Source organism: Tachypleus tridentatus, chromosome 13 (assembly GCF_004210375.1).
Source record: "Tachypleus tridentatus isolate NWPU-2018 chromosome 13, ASM421037v1, whole genome shotgun sequence".
Classification (NCBI taxonomy): Eukaryota; Metazoa; Arthropoda; class Merostomata; order Xiphosura; family Limulidae; genus Tachypleus; species Tachypleus tridentatus.
In genome coordinates this window covers 182,295,862-182,316,803 of record NC_134837.1, presented here as the reverse complement: position 1 = coordinate 182,316,803, position 20,942 = coordinate 182,295,862, and the positions used below count along the sequence as shown (strand labels likewise).

At 34.9% G+C, this 20,942-nt stretch overlaps 1 protein-coding gene across 3 annotated transcripts in view; it reads left to right on the top strand.

Moving 5' to 3' along the window:
• LOC143240660 (uncharacterized) overlaps positions 1–13,980 on the top strand; it is a 34,677-nt gene extending 20,697 nt beyond the window's left edge. For all 3 annotated transcript variants that reach the window (XM_076483454.1, XM_076483455.1, XM_076483456.1), the window contains 5 exons: positions 633–700; positions 5,296–5,480; positions 9,569–9,625; positions 10,767–10,839; positions 12,115–13,980. In XM_076483454.1, the coding sequence (XP_076339569.1) occupies positions 633–700; positions 5,296–5,480; positions 9,569–9,625; positions 10,767–10,839; positions 12,115–12,185 (454 nt within the window). In that variant the 3' untranslated portion in view covers positions 12,186–13,980. The remainder of the gene's footprint in view (positions 1–632; positions 701–5,295; positions 5,481–9,568; positions 9,626–10,766; positions 10,840–12,114) is intronic.
• Positions 13,981–20,942: the final 6,962 nt, after the last annotated feature.

Genomic DNA, 20,942 nt, shown 5'->3' with positions numbered 1-20,942 from the left:
CATATTTAGTATACCACCTGTGGTTTTACTTTTTGTGTAAAAGTAAACTATTGATTTCTGTGCTTTAGTGTGACAGTGAATTTTATGTTAGTATGACAGCGATTTACTGTATTTTATTCGTTTAAGATAATATGAATATTTATATTGACATTTGTCACTTTGCAGACATGTTCATGACTTTGGAAGGTTTAGGTTTTAGCTTTGTTTTTTAACTTACTCTTAAGTTGATGAACAACGATTTATACACATAATAAAAAGTGGTTTTATTTTCAAAATAAAACCGAAGTTTTATTTCGACCGAAGACTAAGAGCCAACATTCTATTGAAACATTTACTATGTTTGCCCAAAATAAACCACTTCACTGTGCTTATAAATAGTGTTTCAGCCTACTATTATATTAGCTTAATGTGCTTACATACAGAAGTTTTTTTATAAGTTATTTAAATATGTAGAATATAAAACTAGCAAGATAGTAAATCACTATTTTATGATATTGTATATAATGTCTAAATAATTTTAAACCCAAACACCCGTACTATAAAATTATTGTTTTTGTAAAACATTTAGATAAAATATTTATTACGATGCTATTGTCTGTACAGGTATTTTATTTTCATTATTTTCTCACCAGGGGTCCATGGTTCACCGTGAGAATGTTACATTGCCAAAGAATAGGTTTGACAGAGCCTACAGAACCAGGTATGATAAGTTATTTTATCATAGTTTGTAAATATTTTTATAGTAAAGGGATTTTCGTTGCTTTTAATGATAAACTATAAAGATGTATTTTTTGCATTAGATTATGTTCCCTAGTAGAGTAAAGATTTGGTTTGAATTTCGCACAAAGCTACGCGAGGGCTATGTGTTAGCCGTCCTTACTTTAGCAGTGTAACACTAGAGGGAAGGAAACTACTCATCACTACCCACTGCTAACTCTTGGGCTACTTACCAACGAATAGTGGGATTAACCGCCGTATTATAACGCCCCCGTGGCTGAAAGGGCAACCATGTTAGGTGTGAGGAGGATTAGAACCCGCGGCCCTCCGATTTCGAGTCGAGTGTCTTATCCACCTGCCCATGCCGGGCTGGTAGACTAAAGGTATATCTATGGGCTTATAACATTAAAAGTCAGATTTCCATACCTGTGATGGGTGGCCAGTACACAGATTGCATAAAGTTGTACCTTAAATCAACCAATATTATTATTAATTATATTAATAATTACATTATGCTACTGTAGTTTTCCCTGTATTAACAAACAAACTCGTGTATATACATCCAGCTATTGTCGAGTTACAGGTAGGCTTACCTTAAAACATTTCACATATATATCTCGTGCACTTTCATAACGGTTATTTCTAAGAAGAACCTTATAAAATACTAGCTGGAGTACGCACATCCTGGACTTTAGTGATGTAAATTCATGATTGATGAAAGGTTATCTTAGTCATGACAAGTTATTTCCTTTATATATAATTGAAGAAAAAAAGCGCCCATAATAACAACAAAACACAATGTGAAACCTTAAATTTGCATGTATCTCCTTATAGACCCAACAAACCTTCATGCTAAATTCGATGAAGATCCATCAACAGGGGTAAAGTAGTAGTTAAAAAAAGACACACGCAAAATTGAAAATTTATGTATATTTTCCCATGGACCTAATGAACCTCCATATCAATTTTGGTGAAGATCCATTCACACCCTGCGAAGTATTTATATGGAAATACAAGAGACAGTACTATTTTGTTTATACAGATGAAGCCGGTGCATAAGATTAGCGTATGACGTATTCATGACATCATATTTACACCCTGAAAATGGAGAAAATAAATTTCTCTATGACAGAAAAGGAGGCGAAATGGGAACATTTCGTGAAGTTTTAGGTTGCACATCTCATAATAATTTTGTTTTAATATTATATAGACAATAGTTTCATTATAAAGTGATAGCAGGAAGGATAGCAATATTGCGATTTTTTTTGCTCTTTTATTTTACAATTTTCCAACATTTTTTAGCAATAACGGGAGATAGCAATACATGTGCATGATACCAGAGGGCAGCTTCTCTCGCGTCACAGTGACTCTTGGAAAATTATCACTAGGGTATGTTTGGCTCCATCAGTTAAGCACGACAAGGTACCAGTGAAACGTGTTCTCACATTACTAGTTGTGGTTACTTGCAACGGTCGATGCCTAACGGTAATGGCTGAAAATATTTCATGTAGTTTAACCGAAATTTTAAGAATAGTATAAAATTTGTAGTGCTTCTAAAAAACAAATTCCTGAATGGAGTGGATGTTGTGGTTTTGCAGGCAAAAAAGTCTACACACTAACAGTGCTACATTCTGGGGTTCGATTCCTAATGGTGGACACAGTAGATATCCAAATGTAGGTTTTCTATATAAAAAAAAACAATAAAATAAACAAAGAGTCAAAATTCACATAAACCGTAGTTTGTAATTGGAAATTTACGGTAATACTTTAGAAGCGCCATCTATTGGTTGCTACAAATTACTTTTCTTCAGAGAAGTTTAGTAATGATAACCAAAGCTAGATTGAGGTTTTATTAGGCTTAGGCTTTTCAACTTACAGAGATACCCTCGAGACAAAACCTCTGTGTGCAGTACATGAGGCTCTGGGTTTCAGCCCAAGCCTTTATCGGGGGTTGATGATGACAGATTAGAATTTACTATTAATTTGATTTTCATCTGTTTACAAACATCTTTTTGATACGCATATCAACAGTTTATTACTTGTCTTTTAATCGCTAGATTTGATCATCAAATTAAAATGTTATGAAAAAAAATTATTAATCTGTATCTAAGTGTTGATTAAGGCACTGGGATTTTATGGTAGACATGATGAAAAACGTTTGCTTTCAGCGTGAACAAAACTTTCCCAGATTATATCATACGTTGCTTGATAAGGTTAAATACACCATGTAAACAGCACAAACGATATAACTAGTGCCTGTTGGCGGTAAATCTGAACTTGTAATGATAAAATTCTAGTTTCGATACTTGCTGTAGAAAGAGCACCGAAGTACATTGTGTGGCATTACGCTTGACAACAGACAAACAATAAACATTACTACTGAATACACTCACGCACGCACACAAACAAACAAACTAGCTAGTGACTTAAATATTTCTAATAAGAACAAACAAATGGAAAATTACGTTTTGAAAGTTTGACGTTCTGTAAGTTCCCCTAAATGTGGCTGAAAACCACCTAGAGGAGTTACCCGTTTTAGCCGCTTACACCGCTATAGAGTGGTGGTGTCTGTCTGTCAGTCAGTCTGTAGGTATTAAATTGACGTCACATAAAGGACGCTTAACGTTGAAATTTGTACTGTCGTGACGTCAGTAAATTGTGATCATTCCTCAAGTCACTAAAAGAGTTATGCGCTCAGTATGGGCCCGGCATGACCAGGTGGTTAAGGCACTCGACTCGCAATCCGAGGGTCGCGGCTTCGAATCTCTGTCACACCATACATGCTCGCCCTTTCAGCCGTGGGGACGTTATAATGTGACGTTTAATCCCACTATTCGTTGGTAAAAGAGTAGCCCAAGAGTTGGCGGTGGGTGGGTGGTGATGACTAGCTGCCCTAGAGTCTTACACTGCTAAATTAGGGATAGCTAGCGCAGATAGCCCTCGTATAGCTTCGCACGAAATTCAAAACAAATCAAACCATTCAGTATGACGTATGAACTTTAAACTTAATGTTGGTTTTTTATTTACTCTTGAAACGGAACACTTTCGGAGACTCTGCGAAAGTACATGTAATGTATTTAACTACATTACATCTAGTTAGATATACGATGCAGGCTGACGTGTACAAACCACAGTTACCGATAAATGTACGAAATATCAACAGTCAGTGTTTAATCACTGTTCATTCTTGTTGTTTACGTGGCATATTCCATATCACAAAATAACACAAAGACAACAATACTGAGTTCTCGAAACACGAGCCTGTGTGAACAATACTACAGTTGACTGTTGTACCAATGTAATTGTGTTGTAGAAACACGAGCTTGTGTGAACTATAACACAGTTGACTGTTGTGTTAGTCTTGTGTTCTTTAATATCACAAATTAAAGCGAGCTTTGCAGTTCAAAATTGTGTTTATTTAAGTACGTTGTTTTGTTATAAGGTAACAACGTGTATATGGTATATAAATCAACACAAATATCGTGCATTGGTCAACACACTGTTATATTTTTTTAGCACACAACGATTGTTGTTTTCAACTTGAAACACAGGTTATGAAACAAATGCTCCTGTTTTACAGAGCCAACGTAATAGTTGTACTTTGGAACAAGTTTTGAGATTTATATTCAGCTTATCTTTCATGTAATGAATTTAATTAAAAATTAAAGTAAACATTAAGTAAAGATGGAAGTTTGAAATTTGTTAAAATTAGTCAACATTCATCCCAGTTTGTCCAAGGTTGACTTCGGATTACACGGCTTGTCTGTTACAATATCATTATGTAATTAAAGCCATCTACTTCAACTGGATTAGCACTGGTTCTTTTACACTGAACGTTTCATAAATTTTATTTTATTCGGTTTAGTTGTTCTTTTGTTTTTGTTTGTTTCTCCTATTCAAATTTTTTTTTTTTTCTCCTGCTGAAAGCCAAAGCTGGAACAAAGTTTCAATAAATGAACGTCATCTGCTGGTTGTGCAAGACAAACCAAGATGCCTTTTCTTCACATTGTTACCAACTTTAACAATACCTCTCGAGAAGGTAGACAAAGAACAAACTGACATTAAACAGACCTGCCATATTTTACTGTTTTTACACATAACCACAGTTACGGTTAACCTATTCGTGGCCATATCTCCGCAAACAAATTCTCCTGTAGTTTCTACAAAATTAACCCTTGTATTACCAGTCAATATAACATTATTTCATTCATTCTTCCACCACCTGCGATCCTTTTCAAAATCCAAATGCTTGACTGTGTACACACATTAGCTCTTTGGTTGTAATCTTTTCACTTAAAACCCATTTTGTTGTTGTTTTTTGAAACCACCACAATGAAGTAATTTCATTGCCGATTCTCACTCTCTTCACGTCCTGTCGCCAACGCTGGTTCTTGTTCTTTCAGGTTCTCGTGGTACAAAGTTTTGTTTTTTATTTGACTCAATTTGTTGAATCTGATAACGTCTTCTAGCTTTGTATGCAGCAACATTGACCTCTTAGGGAACGCATCCCCCTTTTAAACTGTAGTTTATATAAACATGCAAGGAACTCTATCGATAACTATTTTTATACTTCTGCAGGAGTCCTTCAGCAGTTCCAAGGATTCCTGGATTCAGCACAGTATTGGAGACTATTTATTAAAGATAACTACGGTGCCTCATTTACTTCACTTCATGGAGTGCAATTCTATGGAGTGAAATCGTCACTTTTGGACTTCTTAGAAGAACTTCATATGGACTTCGTAGCCCCAACACTTGCGGGAAAGGTACATAAAATACCTGCTTGTAAACTGTGGTCACTCCAATTTATATAAACATGTATTCTCTGAATATATTTAAATATTTATTACTAGCTATTTTAGTGTTTATTTTAAAACAAAGCAGACGGTGCAACCTCAGCTTTGCGTTGTAAGTACCGTACACTTACCGCTTACCTAAGAAAGGACTTACCACCAGTCAACGTATTAATCACTGTAAAGACACAAGGTTCCCCGGGTTATGTTAAGGTCCGAAATGAACGTTGAACCATCATGGAACTTCCAAGACGCTTTAAGGGTACATGCAAGCTTTTATGGCAATCAGTTCAACGGTTCGCCAATCATAAGCAGTCCCCAATATACAGTCAAGTAATGGTTTTAAATACTGGACATGTGTGGTAGATGGTTCAGGATTAAACGTTTTAAACCAAATCTACTCTAATTGTTTTTATAGCTTTTAATAATATCTTGCAGATAGCCAAGCCATCAAGTTCATTGCGATGATAAGAAATTTTAAGATAATTTCTATGTATAAAGAAAGGAGAATAGGGTTTAAAATAAGGTAGAAGATGGAAAAAATGTGGTATGTTTTATTCATAATTGGCATTGAAAGGAAAGTTTACAATCAAATTGTGAAACCGTATTGACTACAATAATGATTAGATAACTTCTGTGTTTCAAATGGCTTGCCCCTCGATGTGGATTCCTGCACGTGGTGAGGGGACTTCCCAGGAAGATTCTGTTTTTCAGTTTATCTCCTCTGGGATCTAAGCATCCACCCACGTGTTTGCCGTGCGTGGTGACCCGTGAAGGGGAGGAGAGGATCCTGGTGGTTGAGGGGTCAAACCTTAACATACCACCTTGGCCTTGAATTACTGTAGACGAGCGGCCTTGAGGTGGCCCACTTGGGTCAATCGGCTGGTCTACTTGGGTAGGGTCAACTAAGTACCAGTGTTGGATGTTCTCAACAGGTGTTGTGGGCATTTTACCTAATGCTGGTGTTTGGGTATAGTGCTCACGAAGCTCTGGCGTTGCTGCAGTGTCCTTGTAGTGCATCCCCTCGTAGGGATCCATGGTGGGTGGGGTCAGTGAGCACCAAAATTTGCTTTTTTTTTATTATGGATCCTCCAAATAAAAACTTAAATGAAATAGGGAATAAAACATTCCATAGGTAGACGACCACGTCTTGGCGGTTATGAGCAGCAATCTTCAACATCTGTAACACCTGTTGTACCTCATTTTATTATCATACATTCTCTTTCAAACAAACCTTAAGGGAAAATGTCTCCATTTTTCATCCCGAAGAGACTAGAGGAACTTTCTGGCTCTCCACAGGCAGTAAAGAAGCTTCGATCTGGTGACACATTGCTGGAAACATCCACATCTCAACACAGTGAACTCTTCTTGCATTCAAAGGCAATTGAGGATATACCTATTGAGATTACACCTCATGCTATTTTGAATTCATCACGAGCAGTTATTGTTGAGAGGGATTTGAAGAACATCCCAGAGGCAGAGATTCTTACTGGTTTCTCCACCCAAGGAGTTTCTGTATCTCCACTCGCAAAGATGGAATTATTGTGCCGACCAATGCCCTCATTCTGAGAGTTACATCACCACGTCCACCTGCCACCATCAAGGCAGGTTATCTTAATCGCATGGTATGGCTATACATTCCAAACCCTCTCCGATGTTTCCAGTGTCAACGGTTCGGAAAACAATTCATAACATTACTTATCATGAGGCTCGAACGTTGCTGTCCACCATTTCATCTCGGATTATGCTGCTACATGTATGCTACAACTACAGTGGGAGTGCAGACAAATCTCTCTATGCCTCCAAAACAATCGTTCTGAAACCAAATGAAAAGTCGTTTGACCTCCATAGTTTAAAAAATTGATGAATCAACGTCAACACCTATCTCTGTCCTTTACATACATTCCAACAAATCTCAAGATGCACTTCCTTTGGTTCCAGACAGGTTTCTCCAGCAAATTTGCCTCACACTGGTAAATAAAATGGCCACCTTGGAGTCCCTCCCTTGAATAAAGAGAGTAAAGAGCTGTGTTTTCTCCAGTGTCACCACCTTGGAGTCCCTCAGTTTTTTAGCACAACAAAGATTACTGCCATCACTGAAAATCTCCCTCTTGCTGTTGCAAACGGGATATATGTCGACGACTTTCACATTTCGTGTCAGTCGTCGAACATGAGGTATATTGAGCGGCAGCTACAGACTGCCCTCAATCGTTTACTGAAGTGGACCACAGCAAACGGCTTTAACTTCTCTTTTTCTAAAACCTTTGGTTGTGTTTTCCTTCTTCGGTGGGCCATACGTTTTCATAACAGACAATCTGCCATTGTTCCCTTCGGCATTCATATTCAAGCGCGGTTGGGTAAATTGGGTCTGTCCTTGGATAATATTGCTATATCCACCGGTCAGCCCATTCCACTATGGCTTCTTACAGTTCACAAATGTGACCTATCTTTGAGTCATCTGAAAAAAGCAGATACTCCCGATTGGAAATTCTGACTGTTATTAGCTAACATCTTTTGAACCATCGTTCCATTTCTGTTTATACTAATGGTTTGAAATCATATGACTCTGTGGGCTCTGCCATGGTTTGTTTTGGTTTGGTAGTTGCATGCTGAATCCCCTCTACAGCTTCTGTGTTCACTGCTGAACTGCATGCCATTTCTCTTACCCTGGATCACACAAAAGCTAAGCAGTACTCAAACTACACTATTTATACTGACTCGCTTTGTTCTCTACTGGCCCTGGGATCATTTCACGTTAGTTCTCACCCTCTTCTCGCCGATATTCAAAACTGACTTGCCCATTTTTCCTTAACTTTTTCTTCTATCCAGTTTTTCTGGATACCAGACCAAGTTGGTATTTGCGGGAACTGGCTTCTCGACACGGCACCTAAATCTATCTGCTCTGGCACTATCACCGCTGTGCCTGTTCCATACATGGACTATGGTCATGTATTCAAGGCTCAGCTTCGTATCAGCTGGTAGCCAACTTGGAGTGAGCAATGTGAAAACAAGCTTTTCCAAATAAAATCTTCTATTCGACTTTGGCCATCTTGCTTCCGCAAGGATCGGAAAGAGTAAGTTGTTCTAACTGGACTACGCATTGGTCACAGTTTTTAATTTATCGTTTTCGTTTATCTGGAATTGATGCACCAGTGTGTAATCTGTGTGACACGTAAGATCACAATAAGTCACATTTTGCTTTCTTGTCCTCGTTATGACTCTGATCGATGGCGCCATTTCCACCATATTCTATCCCAAGGTTTGTCCATAACGTTAGACAGTGCTATTGGTGATGACAACACTGTCCACCTTGGAAATATTATTAGTTTTTTAAAGGTCATTAATCTTTTTAATGCTATTTAAGTTTTTTTTTAATATATACATTAGACCTTTTTCAATGAGATTCCATTTTAGGAATCAAAGTCCATCTAGTTTGATTTGAAATTAGAAAATGGCCATAACGTTAAATAACTCGAAACCAGGACTGGAAAGGCCAACTTCAGATGACTAACTCTGCTGTTTGAACTACCAATTAGTTATTCTGGCAAGTTATTAAAATTTTGCTACAAGTCTTTTAAAACTTTTATATACTTTACTTTTTGAAAGTGGCCATAACGTCAAATAACTTGGAACCAGGACTGGAAAGGCCAACTTCAGCTGACTGAAGGTGGTTTTTGTACTTACCTGTTCGTCTTCCTGGCGAGTTATGACAATTACAATTATGCTACAGAAAGTCCTCTACCACTTGTATTACTGTAGTATTTCTCTTAACGTTGTAGACAAGATGTAAACATTGGTTTTATGATATTTATGTTTTTTTTAAACTTTGTTTTATTTTACCTTAATTTCCTTTTATGAATTTTACTAATTTTACTTTAACTTTTTACCGGATGTTTGGCGCAGATAGCCTAGCTGCTTTGTGCCATAAAACACCAAATCAACCAACCAACTAAACAAATGGCTTGTTATTTTCAGTTAGTTGCATTATTATTTTTAACTAAATGTTGTATGTTTTATGTGAATAAACTGACTTATATTAATTTTACTTTTTGTGAATATAGGGATACGTTAGCGAGGAATCACTAAAGCATCTTACAAAATCTGACATCGACGAACTGGTAAGAACACAATATTCAATTCTTAAGCTCTTTTTTTACTTCGAAGGTTACGTTTTTACCACTGTGTGTTTTTTCGGCGAACCTTCGTGAAAATGGCTGCATGTATTAGGACGAAAGTTAATACACAATTGGACTATAATCTATCTTAAAAGTGATTAGTTTTTGAAGGGTCAGGGCTGAAGATCATGGTCACAGCAAGGCCGCGAAAATAAACAAAATTCTTATCTGTTAAAATGGAGACCGATTTTCATATTATTTTATTCTACAACTCGGTAAAAATGCTCGAATTTTGATGAAATTTGGTAGACTTGTGCACAATATTACTCCTCATTGTTCTATCAAAAATGGTCTGAGTCAGTTGATAAAGACGGACACACGGAGACACTTTCATATTTCTTGATGGCCGAATATGATGAACGTTAAGTGGCTGAGGCATGCGCTCTACTGTGAGTGCTTCCATTTGGCTTTGTTTTGACTGTTGTATCTTTCACTTCCTACACAAATCCTAACAGTTGATTATTTGTTTTACTTGCCTAAAATTAAAGTAAGTTTAGAAAGCTAGCCCAAGTGGACAAGTTATAAGGATTTGTTGTTTAAATGTTCTAAAAATTCATTTTTTAGCACTATATACTTATTAAAAAATATAACAGTTAATGTTGTATTTTTTACGAAACCATGTGCAGCCTTCTTGGAATATGTTTTACTTCAAGTTTGTTGTTGTCTTCCGGCTAATGTCTTTTGTGGATTTAAAAAAAATCACTTAATCAACACATCTGTATCTTGTTTTAAAACATTTTAAAATTCTAACAGTGTATAGATTTTCTCGGGCCAAAATGAAAAGATTTTTTGGTTTGAAGGGTAAACCATATGTTGGACGTTTTTTGAATGTTCAAATCTCGGGCCAAAATGAAAAGATAACCCGGTATGTTTGGTTTGAGAGGGTAAAATACCTCACGACCATATGATTTAAAGGACAGTACGGTATGTTTGGTTTGAGAGGGTAAAATACCTCACGACCATATGTTTTAAAGGACAGTACGGTATGTTTGACTTCAGAAGTGATGTTTCCTCAAGTATTTCCGTCTTTGTTGACGACATCTGATATGACGCGTGTGACTCCATCCGTCATTTTCTTTTACAGATAATTGACCCTGAAGACAGGATAAGGTTGTGGAACGCTATCCGTCGAGAAGAAAACGATAATAGTAAAACAGGTAACTATGTTAACCCTCGTTTACACAAAATAACATTTGGTAATACTAGAGAAGTTGATTCAGCAGAGATGAACTCCCCGAAACATATACATGAGAAAACATTGGAATATCAAGCATTTTTATTACTTGTTAATTTCTTTAACCGGTTTCGTGACTTCAAAGGCCATTTTACTGAAAAAAACTATAACAAAACATAAGTACTGTTTCTCCACTATCTATACTAATGAATTGTACTTTTCCTTATTAGTATACCATTATATTAACCATAATAAGATTTTAATTTGAAAAAGAAAGCATATTGACTGAGTTTACTTATTTCTTATCATTTTACCATACGTAATTTATACGTGGCGTGTATTATATGTTTGTACATATGAAAAATATATGTATTTGATTTATATTTTTTTATGTTTAGTTGAAATACGGTATCTGAATGTTTTTTTTTTGTTACATATTCTCGGCAAAATTATATCCTGAAGAGAGTGACCTTTGAAGTCACGAAACAGGTTGAAGAAAGTAATGAATGATAAAATAAAACAGTCTAATATTCTTATTTCTTATTCACAATGTAAATATATTAAATATATTTGTGTAAGTTATTTAATAATTATGTTATACAAGTAAGGAAGTTTATTTAGATAGTGAATTTATAGTTAAATATTGATGTATCATTAATTTATAATGCATTTATAAAACCAACGTAACCTGATCAGAAAACGTTTGTGACTTGTTTGTGTTGTCAACACTGCAGTGTTTCGTGGTTTAACGTATGTCACACATATTATACTGAGGTATGATTTAAAAGTTAATAGTTGGTCGCTTCTGTATCCCGGAATTATAATGCTAAAATCCGGGGTTCGATTCCTCCGGTATTCAGTGTTCAAGTGGATCATTCTGTAGCTTTGCACTAAAGCAGTAACTCACATGAGTAGATGTAACAATTTTTAAACACGGTGGTATAATAGCCAACCACTTATAAAATATTTCATTTATAACCGAAACCAATTTGTTTGTTTAGCTTATTTCTAGGCTTATATTATTCGTTGTCCATTTCCATAACGAGCCACAAAAATTGATGAAATGTAGATCTTACATTGTATTCAATCTAAATTACAATGTTTTAGAAAACATACTACGATAACAAAATGATAGGGGGTGAGATAATTATTAGTTTCTTTGTTTGTTTGTTTGTTTAAGAACTAGACTTTAATATCACAATAGCTTATATGAGTGTTTTGGTCCTAATTAGTTATTGAAAACTGTTCTGTTTTTCAGGTTCTTTGCCAAGGCGACAGAGTGCATTAGATGCTGTGTTTTCAGAGCTGGAATCAATGTTAATTAGTTAGTATGCAATATATTTCATGCAGCAACTGTATAACCTTCAAACAATCGTGAGTCGGGTGTTTCATAGTTTAGTCGTGAACTTTCGTTGTTTCTTGTTATTGGTGTTGCTTGTCGAACATCTGTATCATGGTGAAGACGACAGATGTTCATCTTTCAAACTTTCAAATGTTAAACTGAATTATTGAAAATCTGTAACGTGCTTGGAGGAAAGACAAAAGTTTCAATATCCAATTTCTAAATGTCTCGGAGGATTGTTTCACCGATTTAGCAATACATAAGTTGCCCATTTGAAAACACGAACTCTTGACATGTTATCATAGATTGTAAGAATGTGTTTTAGATGTGTGTTGTATAACACCTAAGTGATAGAAATGCTATTCGAACAACTTTAAAAATATTTGAAAATTTAAGCACAAACTATTATTGATAACTCTATTTTCTACTATTGTAAAATGACATCTTTAAACCGTACTATTATGTTCGAAACTTAGACCCTTTTTTTAGGGATCTAATAGAAGTATACTGTGTATACATCAACATGTTTATTCTATTATATATTAATTTAGTAATAGATTTATGAAGCGAGAAGTAACGTCAAGATTTAAACGGTATCATATACATGAATGACAATTTAACGTATTTTGATTAGTTTTAGTGCTCTTATAAGAACTAAACAAAACTATCTCTAGTTTCGTATGGCAAAACCTCTTCTGTTACATGTGGTTGTGTGTTTTTGTTTTTTTGCGTAAGAAACAGTATAGCTTTGTCTATCATAATGTTATACGCGAAGGCTTTTAGAAACTCCCACTAGGTGGTGCTTAGTTGAGATATTTTAAACACTCAGTCGATCGTTTAGTTATAGCATCCGCATATACGCTATTTTTATCTTTTAGCATCAATTAGATATTTAAATTTGGAAGCCCATAAAAAAAATATTTTAAAAATCAAACTAAAGATGACTAAAGATTTTCATCACTTCTGAATAAAAGAAATATATTTCGCCATATGCCACTGCCACATTTACAGAAATTATATGATCAAAAGAGTGAATTATGTAACTAAATTTAAAAAGACACTATTACGAGGGGCGATCTGCCACAACATAAAACGGGTCCTAAACGGACAATTTTCATGCTCCATTCTTCTCTGTAGTATCTATCTATAATAACAATTAATCGTTATTAATGTTTGATAAGAGCGTGTCCTTTGACGGCTCGAACCGGTGTTATTTTTAGTCGCGGCATAATGGCTCGCTTTTTCTTCGAGTACAAAAGTTTAGTGCATATCTCCATCACTTTACCGAGTTGAGATCTAATTACAGCCTCGGCTATTCAGCATTCCCTCTTGTTTACTTATCAACATAGCTTTTATATCGGGAAATACAATTTACTCTATGCTTGAATAAGTATTACCCAAGTTCATTTAAAACAATAACAAACTATCAAACATATTTTATTGGATATATTTAATTTTAAAAAATACATAATTTAAGAAATTTTATATGATTTAATAAGAGCTGTTTTGGTAAAGAGGACATCCTTGACTTAACCCTGGTGTAGTGGAATGTGGTAATTTAAGCAAAATGAAGTTGTGACGAAAGGTTAAATCGACACAGAACACTATTAAATCATATTTAAGACACATTCTAAGAGCCTTCTTTTCTGATAACCGTGCTATTTTTTAAAAAATTTGCATCTTTTATGTTATCTTTAGAGAATTTTGAATGAATCTCAAAACGATTAATCTAAGTAATTATAAATAAAATGAATGTTGCTTTTGGTGAATTACTTTATTCAATGTTGGTCTGATAAGTTTTCTTCCCAACACTAGTAAACTTTGATATTTTACACGAGCCAGCGCGATGTTCACAAGTGTTCAATTTCAATTATTCAACTTACTTTCAAATCACTGCAGCGATAGAGCGATAGGTACTGTATCTAATTGAAAAAGTTAATGTTTTAATCTGTTATAATGTCAGATGAAGTCTTGTGTGAATGGGACAAGAAACTGTCTTCAGTGGTTAAGTTTTGTGTAAATGGGACAAGAAACTGTCTTGAATAGCAGATAAAGTCATGGATGAATGTAATACAAGTTATGATTATTGACTGAAAATAATATATCAATATTATATTGTGTTGAATGCTCTCTAACGATCAAACAAATATATAATAATTTGTACAAAAACATATTCATATAACAACTAAGATGTATCATTTACAGGTAATATCGGTTTATTGTAACGAACTTTATGGATTCCTTTATTTTAAACACAAGTTAATATCTTCCTACACAATAAATCGTACGAGTAGGATTCATAGCAACATCTGTAAGGGATTACTTACTGAAGTAATAATTATTAGTATTACTTAGTGACTAATATTTAAGTTGACAAGAGGTCAGAGTATGTATAACTCTTCCTCCAGTCTCTTGCAGATTGAACCTGTACACTTCCTTCTGATTAGTGTTATGTGCCAAGAATTGTCTCTGGATCATTAGAAATAGTGACATGTTCAACAGTATGTTCTACCATAAACGTGAAATCTTATTTTCGTCTGAAAATTACAAATAAAACGTAACTTAAAGTAACGCAGTGTTTTCAGTGTGTTTGGAAAAGAAGGTTGGAATCGGAGAAGATCGCCACAAGTAGTAAGCGTATTTCAAAAATATACCACACAAAAGCACCAGCAGGTGGCAGCCTTGACTAACACCTTTCAGTAAGCAATAGTCCAGTAAACGTTTGCACAGCAAATTTGTATCCACAGGGCAAAAATGTTACAAAATTCTATCTTGGATAAGAAGTGAAGTAATCCTATTAAATACTTCCAGTCGATCCAACTTAATCAGTTCTTGCATGGCAGCATTATACGATAACATTAGATATTGCACGATAGCACCACTTGATACTGGACTCTGCATGATAGTACAACATGATATACATGGTAGTACCTCAAGGTGTTAGATTTTGTATGGTAGTATCATTTGATGGCAGTATCTACATGATGATTAATACCACATGACATCAGATTTCACGCATTTGTACCACATCATGCTAGATCTTGCATGATAGTAATACTTGATGCCGGTATTTACGCGAAAGTGCCACATGATACTAGATCTTGGATGGTAATATCACTTCGTGCCAGTATTTAGATGATAGTACCGCACGATACTCTAATTTTACTTGATAGTACCACTTGATACCGATATTTACATGATAGTACCATATGATATCTGATTTTAAATGGTAGTACGGGCTTCGCGCCGGTATTTGCATGATACCAGATCTTACATGGTAGTACCATATCATACTATGAAGTCTAGCATCATATGGTACTATCACGTAAAATTTGTCATTATTTGGTATTATCAAGCATGTTGTGGTATTGTCATGCACAGTTCGATGGAAATGGAAGCTCATTTCAAAAGAAAAATACGTCTGTCCGTTGTAGTCAATTACGCACGAAAAGGTTAAACATTATGTAAATTCAAAAAGTAAGATGACTTCAAGAACGTGATGTCTAGAAACATAGTCAGTTTGATCATTAGATAAAAGCTATTATGTTCACAGCTTTAAATAAATGTAAAGTCAAATTTTTCTCAATAGTTTAATAACGCATTTCCAAAGCAAGGTGATACAACTTCTACAATTGGTACCACTATCACAAATTACTGTTTATTTATTGAATAAAACAATAAATAAACAACACAACTGAAATCTCTAACCACCAAGATATCATAAACATTGAAAGCAGTGAAATTACAAATACAAACATTTACGTTATTTACAAGACTCGTTTTATTACACCAAATCCAACTGGTGAGATTCTCTTTGCTTCCAGGTAAACCTTCTTTGAAACATTCGCTTTTCAACTTTGGGTAGAGCTAAAGAAGTTGCAGGTGTTGTTAAGCAACAAGAAATGTCTTCATCCTTTTATCACAACTATGCTTCATTGTCTCTCCAGCTACACTGATGCCCTTTCTTAGGTGTTGGTGTACTTCTGCCAGTTGTTCCTGAAAATTCCTCACAAAGTTATTTCGGAATTCTGCATCTAGTGATTTCTCAATGTCCATATCCATTGGTAGAAGTTCTCATCCAGTCATCACCATGGTGGATGTATAACCTGTAGCTTTATGTACAGAAGTCCTGTAAGCCATAAGCAGTATTGGTAATTTCAGATGACAACTGTTATGATTTTCTTCATTAAACTTAGCCTGATAGAGTTTGAGTGTTTGCTCTTCTCAGTTTAGATGGCTCCATTTTTCAGCACATAATTTACATACTCAACACCATTCCTCCACATCTCTTTTCATCATGTAGAAACGTTCCTGAATTTGACTAAGTGTCTTCTTCACTTTGAGATGTCCACTGGAAATGCCATCATATGACTCTCACAAAATGGCTACTCGCATTCACTTAGTAATGACTGATTGGTAATATTATTTCGTCCCATCTGGGTTTCGCCATGAATGATCTTTGGAGTATGCTAGACTGTAGTTATAATATGTTCCATTGAGCCCATTATTATTTGGTTTCAAGACTTGTGTAAAATATCTTCTCCCATTTTGGTCTTTCTGGTACTGATTCATGTGTCTGATATAGGGTCTTATATCTGGATCTTTTCTTGGTTTTGGAACAACCCATTACCTAAGTAACTAAATCTGGAAGCAACAACTTATGGACACTTCTAAATTTGTTATTCTCACAATGCTAGCACTCTTCTGAGTAAGACTATCGACTAACATTTTTTGTATTACCATGAAACCTTTGTCTGCATGGTATAAAATCTAGTGCTGGTCAAGCTTTCCAAACCAACTAATTATCTCTGAAGTCTTTTAAGACTACGAAATCAATGTAAAACAATGATCTATCCGAATTAAAAATGATTGTCCACATAAATAATGGTGAAATTAGGTAAAGCATTGATTAAGACCAACAGCTATTTTCTGGTAACACAATAATTATATTCAGGCTTATTCAATGTTTTGCTGTAATATGCTATTGCTCTCTCTCTCATTCATATTTTTTTAACAGCATAACTTCTATTTCACAATTACTGGCATCTGTATTGAGTATTAAAGGATGGTCTAGATCTGGGAATGCTAAGATAAGTATTGAAAGTAAGAACCTCTTAAACTGTTAGAAAGCTTCATCTGAAAATTTGTCTTTTAATTAAGGGTTCATTAACAACTTTTTGTAAGATGATGAATTAGTTTGGCTATTTTTACAAATCCTATAACATACCTTCAGACTTAGAAAATCCTTTGCTTAACACATATTAGTAAGTTATGTCCATTTATCAAATGAAGTTGTCTTTTCACGAGTTATCTGCACACCATCTTCACTAACAACATGTCATTTATTTGAAGAAAGGCAAAATACAGGAAAATAATGTCATCAAAATCCACCGGGATGATTACAAAAAGGATACCATCTAATAAGAGCTCTAGGTGAGCCATTCAGTTGTTACTCAAGCATCAAAGAAGATAAAAAGCATCACTTTCAACTGACACAAGTTTCCCTAGGAGAATGTCATTTTCTTATTTTTATTTGATATGTTTACCTGAGAGTAGTTCAAGAACAAGATAGAAAACCACTTCGCGCCCACCATAACATCCAAACTATCATCAATCCCATTAAGATCAGAGTAACCAATATAAAATCGGGTGAATCAACATTCTTTTCTGGCAATTTCAATAATAAAAGACCACGGAATTTAAAATTTCTTGATAAGTCCTTGATATTTATTGCCCAAAACAACTTTTTCACCATCCTATTTTTATTTTGCAAAGAAGGTCAACTGGTCACTTCAGAGTGTATTTGTTGCCAATATCAATTTGATATTCTGTAATGTAAGCACTGTCAAGATTAGAAGCAAAGTAGATATTTTAATTCTTGTTGCTCTGTTGATGACTAATACCTACACTTTTTTAAATAAAAGTTCTGCAGATATATTAGAAGGTTGCTGTTAGCTTTATTCTCTGGGGCTTCTGTTTTTCTTGTGAGGAGTCAAAAGCCTCTTCCAGCTAACACTACCCAGTTTCTTGCCCATGCTTTAACTTCTAAATACTGTCTGAGAAACTTTTCCAACTGTAAGAAAACGTTGTTTATCAGATGGTATCATTGTATGTCCAGCCAATAATCCATCTGGAAAGTTCACATCAGAATCTTTGCAGGTGTCTTGAATCCAAAACTAGTGATATCACAATAAATTACCATCTCGTGATGACAATAAACCCCACTTGTAGAGAAAAATATATATGTAAAAACGGCTGGTATTGGTAGAGAAATTGTTTTATGTAAAGAAGCAAACATTGTTTCGACCTTCTTCGGTCATCGTCAGGATCACAAAAAAAGAAAGAGGTAACTGACCGATAGCTGATCACATGTTTGAAGGGGGTTGTGTAATTGAGTGTAGGAATGTAGAGGACGTGCTTAGATGTTAGATTATATTCATTGATATAGGTATAAAGGTGTTCCTTTGTACTGGTTTATTTTGGGCTTGAGTTGTTGTATAAGCAAGGCTTCTTTATTTTGCGTTTCTTTATGTTTATTTCTTTATTTAGTATTTGGGTGCTTTTTATGGTTATGTTGTGTTTATTTGATTTACAGTGTTAGAAAACGTGTGAAGGTGACTTTTTATGTTCTTTGAATCTGGTTTCCATTTTTCTACTTGTTTCTCCAATATAGAAGTCATAGCAGCTATCACATTGTATTTTATAAATAATGTTGGTGTGGTGTTTAGAACTCCATATCCGAAACCCTAACCCATCAATAGACATTCCCAGAAACCAATTAGCAACCCTCATAGAATTCACCACGATGAAGACAAGCTTCATGTTCAACAACCACAACTATATACAAACAAATGGCCTAAGCATGGGCAACCCAGTATCACCAGTTCTAGCCAATATTTTTATGACACAAGTTGAAACACAAGCAATTAACACAGCATTACATCCACCATTATACTGGTACAGATATGTAGAGGACACAATATCGGGATTCACACCTACACCCTTGTTCAAATTAATTGAAACAACTAGTCATGTTACAATATTTTCAGCATGGCGACCGGTGTAAGCTCGCTGGACCCGCTGATTTCTTTTAATAGTCATTTTTCACACAGACGGCGTCATTAGCTGTGTTTTGCAGTACGGTTGATCTATTTTTGGGATATATAACGAAATTTTGAGGAATATTACGTCATTAGAAATTACGTTAGAAGGGCAAGAAGACCAGTCAAAAAACAACTTCTTACCAACTCAATGAAGAAAAAACGGTATCAATGGGGTCTGAAATACAAGAACTGGATGCAAGAACAATGGAGAAAGGTGTTACTCAGTGACGAGACTCATTTCTTCGTACAGGGTCAAAGAGGTCTGCATGTTCGCAGATCTCCAGGTGAAAAACTTCGAGAATCGCACATCAATCAGTTCATAAAACATCCCTTACATATCGTAGAAAATATGATGCGAGGACCAGAGTACATCGAAGTTTTGCAGAGAAGAGTCGTTCCAGAATTAAAAAACAAATTTCCAGATGGATCTGGCATTTTTTAGCAAGATCTGGCTCCGTGCCACACATCAAAACTTGTGAAGAATTTTATGACTACAACGCGAATAAAGGTGCTGGACTGGCCTGGAAACTCTCAGGACTTAAATCCTATTGAAAATCTTTGGGGGAGTTGTAAAGAAAGACTTTGGGGAAAAGAAAGATACGAAAGATAAGCTAATTGAGGTCATAATTGAGATGTGGTATCGCGATCCAAAACTTAGTAAAGATAACAATCAACTCGTAAACTCGATGCCAAAGCGGAATAATGATCTTCTGAAAAATAAAGGCTGTCATATCATGTATTAATTTGTGAGTAATTTTTGGATTCTCAGAAATAAAACGCAAAAAATTGAAAAAATTAATTAATTCAATTAATTTGCACAAGGGTGTACAGAATACACACTAAATTTTTTCAATCACATTAACTCTATACGTTCCAACATTAACTTCACATCTGAACAGGAAGAAAGCAATCAAATATCATTTCTTAACCTCAAAATTACACGAACCGATAAACAATTTCAAACAGAAATCCACCGAAAAATCACTCATACTGGACTATACATTCCTTGGAACTCAGCACATGAAACAAAACAAAAATTTAACATACTTAGAAACCAAATAAACAAAGCCATAAAACTATGCTCACCAGATAAAATTAACGACTAATTAAACAAAATAAAACAATGCTTCATCAACATCAATAAGTTTCCTCCAGAAACCGTAGAAAACATTATACGCACACACCTAGACAGAAAGCAAAATCAACTAACAAAGTAAATATATCTCACGAATCAAAAAATCACGAAACCATATACTGCTGCATACCATATATTTCCGACATCAGCAGAAAAATAGCTAACATTTTGCAAAAACTAGCAACAAAATATGACATTCCAGTTAATACCAAATCTATTCCAAAACCAGGCACAAAACTAAGGTCTATACTATGTAAAAACTACAGTGACAAACGTCATACCAACATTATTTATAAAATACAATATGATAACTGCCGCGACTTCTATATTTGAGAAACAAGTAGAAAAATGGAAACCAGATTCAAAGAACACAAAAATTCACCTTCACACGTTTTCAACACTGCAAATCAAATAAACACAACATAACCATAGAAAACACCCAAATACTAAATAAAGGAACAAATATAAACAAACGCAAAATTAAAGAAGCCTTACTTATACAACAA